The 10470-nt window shown below is 33.4% G+C and overlaps 1 protein-coding gene across 1 annotated transcript; it reads left to right on the top strand.

Moving 5' to 3' along the window:
• The first annotated feature begins 103 nt into the window (after positions 1–103).
• Positions 104–10098, top strand: pex11g (peroxisomal biogenesis factor 11 gamma). The gene is made up of 6 exons (XM_067388591.1): positions 104–877; positions 3434–3619; positions 3702–3880; positions 9088–9159; positions 9252–9501; positions 9977–10098. Exons 1-5 carry the CDS (start codon positions 815–817, stop codon positions 9475–9477), a joined length of 726 nt encoding a protein of 241 aa, XP_067244692.1. The 5' UTR covers positions 104–814; the 3' UTR covers positions 9478–9501; positions 9977–10098.
• The last annotated feature ends 372 nt before the right edge of the window (positions 10099–10470 follow it).

The following is a 10470-nucleotide window of genomic DNA, read 5'->3' as shown; positions in this document are numbered from 1 at the left end:
ACTGTTTGTGATAAATGTACTTTTTGCAACAAATCAGTTGAAGATATCAAACATTTATTTATTTATTATTTTATTTGTATTCTTTTTTTTTTTTTCCCATTTTGGATTGGTTTCAAGATAGACATGACAAAAAACTTAAAACTTTAAATTTACAACCTAATGACATTTTACTTTATTATTATTATTTTTATTTTTTAAAACAAAACCCATATTTTTCTGAAGAACAAAATTACATCGTTAATCTTTTATTTATTCACAAGACAAGAATAACTTAAAAAAAATAATATATTGCCTTTTCTAATACTGAGAAAAGATTTAAACCATTTCAAATATGAAAACACAAAACAAGAAATTCATAAAAACACTCAAATTTCCAACGATTTTTAAATTTTGAACGCCCAAACATTCATTCATTCATATCTGTACTATATGTTGGCTTTCTGTTGTTGTTCTTAATCTTTATTTCACATATTCGAAATGTACAAAATTCCTGCGCATTTTATTTTGAACTGTATTAAAAAAGGTCACATGACGTAATTCCCCGACTCATCTCAAATCGGCTCTTGACTGCTTTGGTCTGAGGTGAACATGAATAATTTCCTGTACGAAGTCCACCTAATGCAAGACTGCTGCCATAAGAATGAATTTTATATTAGCTTAAAAAAGCAACCTCGCCTTATGTGCTTTATATTTCTTACATTCTGAAAAGTTATTAATGGATGTACCACGTCACATCTTTCGTCTGAGAAATTTACAAACGAGAAGTGTCTCCGCAGGATCGATTGTCTGCAGATGAGAATTAAACAGACGAATCATGCAGAATTCAGTCGAGTCCTTCATAAATGTGCTGGAGTCATATAGAGGAAGAGATAAAGTGGTAAGTTTGTATTTACATGCTTCACGAGAACCCCATATTTTATACAAAACGTGTTGTAACGTTCATAACATTAACTTTTTTCTGTTTTTAATTTGAAATCTCATAACAGTAGGCACTGCATTAAAAACAATAAAATAAAATGGTAAATTAAACCGTAAGATACGATCTTAATTCATTAGAACTGTATATATTTTTTTTCGAATAATTTTTTATATAGTATGAGACATTTAAACAAATAGCTAATTAGGTGTATGTACACTACCGTTCAAAAGTTTGGGATCTGTAAGATTTTTAATGTTTTTAAAAGAAATTTCGTCTGCTCACCATTTAATTAAAAATACAGTAAAACAGTAAAATTGTGATATATTATTACAATTTAATAGAACTGTTTTCTATTTGGAAATATTTTAAAATGTAATTTATTCTTGTGATGCAAAGCTGAATTTTCAGCATCATTACTCCAGTCTTCAGTGTCACATGATCCTTCAGAAATCATTCTAATATGATGATTTGCTGCTCAAGAAACATTTATTGTGTACAATTGTACAATATATTTGTGTACATTATTTTTTTTTTCAGGATTCTTTGATGAATAGAAAGTTCAAAAGAACAGTGTTTATTTGAAATATAATCTTTTGTTACATTATAAATGTATTTATTGTCACTTTTGATCGATTTAATGCATCCTTGCTGAAAAAAAGTATTAATTTCTTTAAAAAAAAAGTAATTTATTCCTGTGATGTGTGTGTGTATATATATATATATATATATATATATATATATATATATATATATATATATATAGAGAGAGAGAGAGAGAGAGAGAGAGAGAGAGAGAGAGAGAGCAGTTATATTAAATTGTAATAATATTTCACAATATTATTGTTTTTACTGTATTTTTAATTTAATAAATGCAACTTTGGTGAGCAGATGAAAATTAAAACATTAAAAATCCCAAACTTTTGAATGGTAGTGTATAGTGGACAATATGTATGGCAACATATGGTGCATATTAACTTTTTTATTTTTATTTTTTATGTACACAAGTAACTAGTAACTGAATTTTATTTTTTTTTTTAAATAGCAAAATAAGAAATATGAAATAAAATACTGTAAGATACAATCATCAAGTTTAACCCCCAGTTTCACAGACTGGTCCCAGACTAAAATGCATGTTTAAGTTGTTTTAAAGGGATAGTTCACCCAAAAGTGAAAATGTGATGTTTATCTGCTTAACCCCAGGGCATCCAAGATGTAGGTGACTTTGTTTCTTCAGTAGAACACAAATGATGATTTTTAACTCCAACTGTTGCGGTCTGTCAGTCTTATAATGCATGTCAATGGGAACACTATCTATAAGAGTAAAAAAAACATGCACAGACAAATCCAAATTAAACCCTGCGGCTTGTGACGACACATTGATGTCCTAAGACACGAAACGATCAGGGGCGCGTTTCCCGAAGCGAACTATGGTCGCAAGTTCGGTCGTTACCAATAGAGTTCAATGGGACTTACGACCATGGTTCACCAATGATGCTTTCGGGAAACACACCCCAGTTTGTGCGAGAATCCGAACAGTATTTATATAATTTTTACGTCTAAAACATCACTGTAACCACCCCTTTAAAGGTGCCGTAGAACATCTTTTTAAAAGATGTAATATATGTATAGATTTTGTTTTTTTATTAATTTTTTAAACTGCCTATTTTGGGACATCATTAAATATGAGCCGATTTAGGCTGCGGCCCCTTTAAATGCTCAAGCTCCCCGCCCACGGAGCTCGCACTTGCCTTAAACAGCATAAACAAAGTTCACACAGCTAATATAACCCTCAAAATGGATCTTTACAAAGTGTTCATGATGCAACATGTCTAATCGCGCAAGTATAGTATTTATTTGGATGTTTACATTTGATTCTGAACAAGTTTGATAGTGCTCCGTGGCTAAGGCTAACATTACACACTGTTGGAGAGATTTATAAAGAATGAAGTTGAGTTTATGAATTATACAGACTGTAAGTGTTTAAAAAATGAAAATAACGACAGTCTTGTCTCCATGAATACAGTAAGAAACGATGGTAACTTTAACCACATTTAACTGTACATTAGCAACATGCTAACAAAACGTTTAGAAAGACAATTTACTATAAAAATATCATGATATCATGGATCATGTCAGTTATTATTGCTTCATCTGCCGTTTTTCGCTATTGTTCTTGCTTGCTTACCTAGTCTGATGATACAGCTGTGCACATCCAGACGTTCTGCCCTTGTGTAATGCTTGAACATGAGTTGGTATATACATATATTGGGGGCGTACACCCCGAGTGTTACGTAACAGTCTGTGTTATGTTGAGATTCGCCTGTTCTTCGGAGGTCTTTTAAACAAATTAGATTTACATAAGAAGGAGGAAACAATGGAGTTTGAGACTCACTGTATGTCTTTTCCATGTACTGAACTCTTGTTATTTAACTATGCAAAGATAAATTCAATTTTTAATTCTAGGGCACCTTTAAATATTGCAACTGTATTATCATTTATTTCCTCTTGGTTTAGATAAGGACCCTCTGCTATGGCTCTCAGCTAGTAGGTGGAGTTCTAGCTGGAAAGAAGTCTCAGTCTTCACTGGGGAAGAGTCTCCTGCTGTTCTCCGCTCAGTTGAGTCACTGCAGAACCACACTCAGGCTCTTTGATGACCTCTCCATGCTGGCTTACTCCACAAGCTATGGGTTAGGAGCCTCGGTGAGGGCGCAAGATGGCTCTATTTAATTGAAACATTGGAGTTTTGAAGGAGAGTCTGACTTAATGACCTTGTTTTTTTCAGGAGGAGGACACTTTGGTGCGCTGGATGTCAATTCTGACTAATGTAGCTGATCAGTTGTATTACCCCTGCGAGCACATCGCCTGGGCTGCAGATGCAGAGCTCATCAAAACCAAATCTGACCGGTGGTGGGTGTTGAGCACAGGCTTCTGGGGCATGTCACTCATCCTCAGCATACTCAGGTAAAGTATGTGAGGTCCAGAAGTCTGAGAACACATTAAAGGTGCCCTAGAATGTATTTTTACAAGATGTAATATAAGTCTAAGGTGTCCCCTGAATGTGTCTGTGAAGTTTCAGCTCAAAATACCCCATAGATGTTTTTAAATTAATTTTTTAACTGCCTATTTTGGGGCATCATTAGAAATGCGACGATTCAGGCTGCTTCCCCTTTAAATGCTCACGCTCCCCACCCCTGAGCTCTCGACTATATATACATGTGTAAACAAAGTTCACACAGCTAATATAACCCTCAAAATGGATCTTTACAAAGTGTTCGTCATGCAGCATGTCTAATCGCGTAAGTACAGTATTTATTTGGATGTTTACATTTGATTCTGAATGAGTTTGAGGCTGTGCTCCGTGGCTAACGGCTAATGCTACACTGTTGGAGTGATTTATAAAGAATGAAGTTGTGTTTATGAATTATACAGACTGCAAGTGTTTATAAATGAAAATAGTGACGGCTCTTGTCTCCGTGAATACAGTACGAAACGATGGTAACTTTAACCACATTTAACAGTACATTAGCAACATGCTAACGAAACGTTTAGAAAGTCAATTTACAAACATCACTAAAAATATCATGTTATCATGGATCATGTCAGTTATTATCGCTCCATCTGCCATTTTTCGCTGTTGTCCTTGCTTGCTTACCTAGTCTGATGATTCAGCTGTGCACATCCAGACGTTAATACTGGCTGCCCTTGTGTAATGCCTTGAACATGAGCTGGCATATGCAAATATTGGGGGTGTACATATTAATGATCCCGACTGTTGCGTAACAGTCTGTGTTATGTTGAGATTTGCCTGTTCTTCAGAGGTCTTTTAAACAAATGAGATTTCCATAAGAAGGAGGAAACAATGGAGTTTGAGACTCACTGTATGTCATTTCCATGTACTGAACTCTTGTTATTCAACTATGCCAAGGTCAATTCAATTTTCCATTCGATGGCACCTTCAAACATTTTTTTATTTAAATCTGAGGTCAAAAAAGATCAGAAAGGATGAAATCACTGCACTCTACCGACTCAGGGTTCATAGATCCATTGAAAACTTTTTCTGTTGCAAAGCTTTTTTCAAGAAAAACAAAAAAGATCTACAACATTTTTCTTATTTAATTTTAATTACTAATTTATTAATATTAAATTATTAATTTTTTGAGGGAAGTTGTGTCCAAAGGGTTAGAGAGTCGGACTTACAACCTGAAGGTCAAGGGTTCAAGTCTAAGTACCAGCAGGAAATGTAGGTGGTGGGAGTGAATGAACAGTGCTCTCTTCCACTCTCATTACCCACAACTGAAGTGTTTTTGAGCGAGGCACCTAACCACCAATCACTCATCGGGGGCCACAACAAAAATAGCTGCCCACTACTTTGTGTATGTGTGTACTCAGATGGTTGAAATGTAGAGCACAAATTCTGAGTATGGAACACCACACGTCACGTCGTGGTCATAGTCATTGTTGCCAACTTAGTGACTTTGTCACTAGATTTAGCGACTTTTTTAGACCACCTTAGCAACTGTTTTTAAAAAAAGCGCTAGCGACAAATCTAGCAACTTTTTGGACAAACCTAGGTAACTTTCCAAATGTCACCAGCACTGTCCTGTGAGCACGAGGTCTTGCTTTCCTGCTGCTGTCACAGCTCTCTCAGAGTCTCCTCTGTTCAGTGAGTGGCTGAGAGGAGAAGAAGCACATTCCGTTGATCTGACAGACATGAATGAGCGAGCTACACACAAGCACACAATGTTGCCACAAACTAAACACTATTTCTGATTGTCCTTTGTTTTATATTTAAAGAATTTAGTTTGACCGTTTTGATTTCCATTTTTCTTGTGTACTTATCACTTGTATTACTCACTATCACAGAGCTTTAGTTCATCCAGTTTCTGAACTCTCTGAATTCATATAATTTACATATGTAAAAAAAAAAATTTTGTCATTCACTATATCATACTCATTCTGTTTTCTGACAAAAAAAAAAAAAAAAAAAAAAAAAAAAAAAACATAAATATATATATCTATATATATATATATATATATATATATATATATATATATATATATATTGTGGTAGATTTTTCCCTACGCACCTGACTTAAACCTGGGTGTCCCTGACACCATAAAACCAATAATTTATACTCTACTGAGCGTACTTCAGTACCTGTTCGAGTCGGCCAACATCTCGGCCTGTTTTGGGGGCCTATCACCTGATACTAAGCTCTTTAGTGCTCCCCACCAGCACTGTCACCTGATAATAAGCTCTTTAGTGCTCCTCACCACTAAACACTATCACTATAGTATAGAAAAAGATCTCTAGTGCTTCGGTTTGCTGCAGCCTAAAAACCAGACAGACTCCAGTCTATGCCTCAGAATATGCTTTAATCACGGCCGGGAGAGTTCTCATCATTCCAGAGAATCTCTCTCCGAACAAAGGAATACAACAGGTTTTATAGGATTTCAGGTACACCTTACAGTCAGTATGGCATGATCTATTACTCATTATCATCAGTCTCAATATGATTGGTTTAGATTTAAGGAAAACATCTCAGTTCCTCTGTCCCGCTTACTGCCGGAGTAAATTTAGATTAGAACAACTGAATCACAAGATCATCAAAAAATGTCTCAGGGTTAATAGTTCAGATTACTCAATAGGTCAAAACAACCTCTCAAAGACTATTTTTTTTATCTCCAGAAGGATGCTGTCTGGCCAGCACAGCAGAATTTTTCTGAATCAGAACACTCAGTCCTAGTGACTGTTTCTCTATTTCTAAGTTAGATTATTACTATTAGGCCTGTAGAAGAAAAGAAATGTTAGTTCATTATTAATTAGTTCAAAAATTCCATCACAATATATATATATATAATAATATATATATATATATATATATATATATATATATATATATATATATATATATATATATATATATATATATATATATATATATATATATACATATATATATATATACATATATACATACAGAGCTGGGTAGTAACGGATTACATGTAATCAGATTCCAAAAATCAAGTACTTGTAATTAGAGTAAACTACTTTTTAAAATACTCATAATCAGACTACAGTTACTTTTTTATGGATTACATGATTACATATTATTTACACAATTGCATTAAGAAATTCTTCTCATTTTTAATTTTTTATTGTTTATATTTTTTTCATAATAAACCTGCTGCTTATACACATTCATTTTTCAAGTTTTTCTGGCGGTGAGGGGGAAATGTAGATGAAATATAGATGAAATATATATATTAAATTAATAATAATAATAACAATTATAATATATAAAATATAGATTAAATATTTGATGTAGCAGTGATTGATTTTACTGTGAATTTCATGTTTTTCAATATTTGTTTTTGTAATGTTGCTGTTTTCTAAATTTACTTAATTTTAAGTAAACATGTTTTAAAATCATAAGATGTGATTTTGTTTTATTCAGTGTTACTATCAGAAAACACTAACAGGTACATTAGTGTTAGTATTTTGAAGTATTAACTGTCCATACATTGCACTTTAAAAATAAAGTGTTGAGGCTCTTAATATATTATTTGGAATATATTTTTTCTTTGTATTTGTCAAAATAGTACAAGATTATCCTACAATATGTGTGACATCAAATAAGAGTTAGCACAAAAGTAATCTAAATGTGTAATCTAAGAGATTATATTACTGATTACAAATTTTGTCATGTAATTTGTAATCAGTATCTGATTACAATTCATAAGCAATATATATATATAGGAAATGAGAACAGCTTTATTTGACATTTGGCTATATTATATTATATTGTAGCAGTATGTGAGCACAGATTAGGAGAGAAAACACATTAGGCAGGCAGAATGCAACCGATGTGATGACGTCACGGATATGCTAATTGACGCATGACATCATCTAGCGACATTTAGCGACTTTTTGGGCAGGCTTTAGCTACTTTTTTAGCTACTTGGAAACAATTAATTTCCTTGTTATTCAGAAAAAAATACAATATATTGCACTATAGGAATTAAAAGGGGAAGCCTTAAGGTATCCAATGATGTGCTGTTTTTAAGTCAAATGACATTTGATGTCCCTCAAAAACTCTCTTTCTCACTGTCACCCTCACACTGAAGAAGTAGAAGTGTAGAAGTGCTTCAGAACTTGTTCTATTAACCTCATTTCTAAAGGATTTTTTGCAGCATCTTTGATAAGTAAATTAGATATTTTTATTCACAAATCAACTTTGTCTAACATAGTTTTAATGTAAATTGAGAAAATGTCAATGTTTCCATATGGCGATGGTACCACTATGGAAAAATAGGTATGTTGCTATATGGCAATGCTGTACCACAATGGAACTGCAGTAATGTATTTCCCCATTGGGATTTTTTATAGAAAGTAGCATAGCAAGTAATAGCAAGTGTTTATTGTAGTATAGTTGTATTTATGTATAAATAACAAAATTATTTCTTCTATTCAGAAAATGAATATAGCAATATTTTACGGAAATGACAATAGGAAGAGTACAGCTTTAGCTCTTCCATATATGATGAGAGGGAGGATGAGTTAGGAATCTACTTATTTTCCAAGTATATAAATCTATCAATTTCTAAAAGAAATGTGCATTTAAATAGAAAAAAAAAATCATAATTTTATAGAAAAACTACTTTTTTGACCATTTTCCATTGTGGTACGTCATATGGCAACGTTTCCCTAAGTACACCAAAAACCTTTTTTTGATTTGTGTGATTGATGTAATTAAAAACGTTTGAAAATGTGAAAAAATATTTCATGGTTAGAACATAAATCGAAAAAAAGTTGTTGCGCTCTCAGTTGGAAAAATTCTCTTTTCCTTCAGGTGCATAGAACCAAAAAAGATGCACTTGAGCAAAACAGAAAAAATGGCTGACCGAATCCAAAAAAGACTGAAGTATAGAAAAGCTTCGACAGACACGACTCAATCACTGATTATTAAACAATTACAGTTAAACACATTTTTTTTTAAACAAATGTTATTTTACTTACTTATTAATGTTTTTACTCTACATTTGTTCAGTTTTGGCATGTTCTAAATTTATATAAATAAATTAATAAATACTTTTAAAATAGTTTTTTTTTTTTTTTTTTTAAATATCAGCCATTTATGTAAAATAGCAAAAATCTTTGTTTTTAGATCCATTAGATCCATCCTGATTCTGAAGGGAAAAGTGCAGAAGTGTCAAAGGTCAGGTTCAGCTGACAGCAGGTGGGTGTTAAAGTTTAGCTCTGAATGTTAATGTTCCCATATTCTCTGCCTATTGCATTAACACAGAATGGCCCATTGTGTCTGATCATCAGAGAGGAAGCATTTTCTCAGAGAGCTGCGCTCCGGAGGCAGATCAGAGGGGAAGTGTTCAGTATCCTGAGCAGTTTGGCAGATCTCAGCAATGCCATTCATTGGATGCCGCCTGGATTTCTGTGGGCTGGACGGTTTCCTCCATGGCTGGTGGGACTGATGGGAACGGTCTCCTCTCTGATAGGTCTTCTACAGATGAGCTCCAGTGATCAAGGAGCATGTACCTAAAGCATTACATACACATCACATCTGGTACTATTTGTAATGTATAATTTAATAATTAATAATTATGTTTAACAATGTGCAATTTATACAGACTCACTAATAAGTCTGTATTTGAACAATTCTTTTAACTTCTACACTGGTGAATTGTTAAAAAAAACAATGTTATATTCAATTGTAGATGGATGAATGTCTGTGAAAATATAAAATTTTTATACAAATAATGTGAAAATGCTTCAAGCATAATTGCAAAATAAATGATTATTTTTTCAATGACTCTTTAAAATGTAAAGTATCCTTTCATTAACAGCTACATTTTAAAAACTTTTTTCAACAAGTAAAGTTCTGTATGCCTCGTTTGATGACACGATAGATTAGTCATGTCTTGTTCGGGTGCGCATGCGCAGTGGAGATGTCCTCAACTACGCTTAAGTTTTTTGTGGAGCTGCATTAACAGTGTAAACCCAGTAAAAGTTCTCTGTCTATACAAAATGAATACCGTCAGTTTTTAGGGATGTCTTACTGAAACACGACCTTCTTTTGAACGGCTCCAAGCTCCAGCCATTTAAGCGACTGGACAGGATTTGCGTGATGTTTATTGACTATTGTTGGGGATCTAGATGAAAGGTAAGCCGCTATATATATTAACACTAATGCTAATTTACAGATAGATAATAATAAATCAGATTTACGTGCTTTGTATAAATACTGTCATGCACTTTGAACTATCCACGTACACAAAGGCAACCCAGCTGGTGTGTGTGTGTGTGTGTGTGTGTGTGTGTGTGTGTGTGTGTGTGTGTGTGTGTGTGTTGTCGTCTTATGTCATTACACAGTGCATTTTATCTTTGTAGACTACGCTGTGATTTACCTTACCAAAAAGTACTGCGATTGTACAGTAGTACAGTGATTACCTTGGTGTTTTGATGGGCACTATACAGTTGCAAGAAAAAGTATGTGAACCAGTTGCAGAATCTGTGAAAATGTGCAAAATTTTAA

The sequence above is a fragment of the Chanodichthys erythropterus genome, chromosome 6, assembly GCF_024489055.1.
Source record: "Chanodichthys erythropterus isolate Z2021 chromosome 6, ASM2448905v1, whole genome shotgun sequence".
NCBI classification, from domain to species: Eukaryota; Metazoa; Chordata; class Actinopteri; order Cypriniformes; family Xenocyprididae; genus Chanodichthys; species Chanodichthys erythropterus.
This window is presented reverse-complemented; position numbering and strand designations above follow the sequence as displayed.

Bases quoted from the DNA above. Each gene is read 5' to 3' on its own strand.
- pex11g (XM_067388591.1), top strand. From the start codon at position 815: ATGCAGAATTCAGTCGAGTCCTTCATAAATGTGCTGGAGTCATATAGA. The intron at 3,620-3,701 runs GTGAGGGCGCAA...TGTTTTTTTCAG, and splicing joins GCTATGGGTTAGGAGCCTCG to GAGGAGGACACTTTGGTGCG. The intron at 3,881-9,087 runs GTAAAGTATGTG...CTTTGTTTTTAG, and splicing joins CTCATCCTCAGCATACTCAG to ATCCATTAGATCCATCCTGA.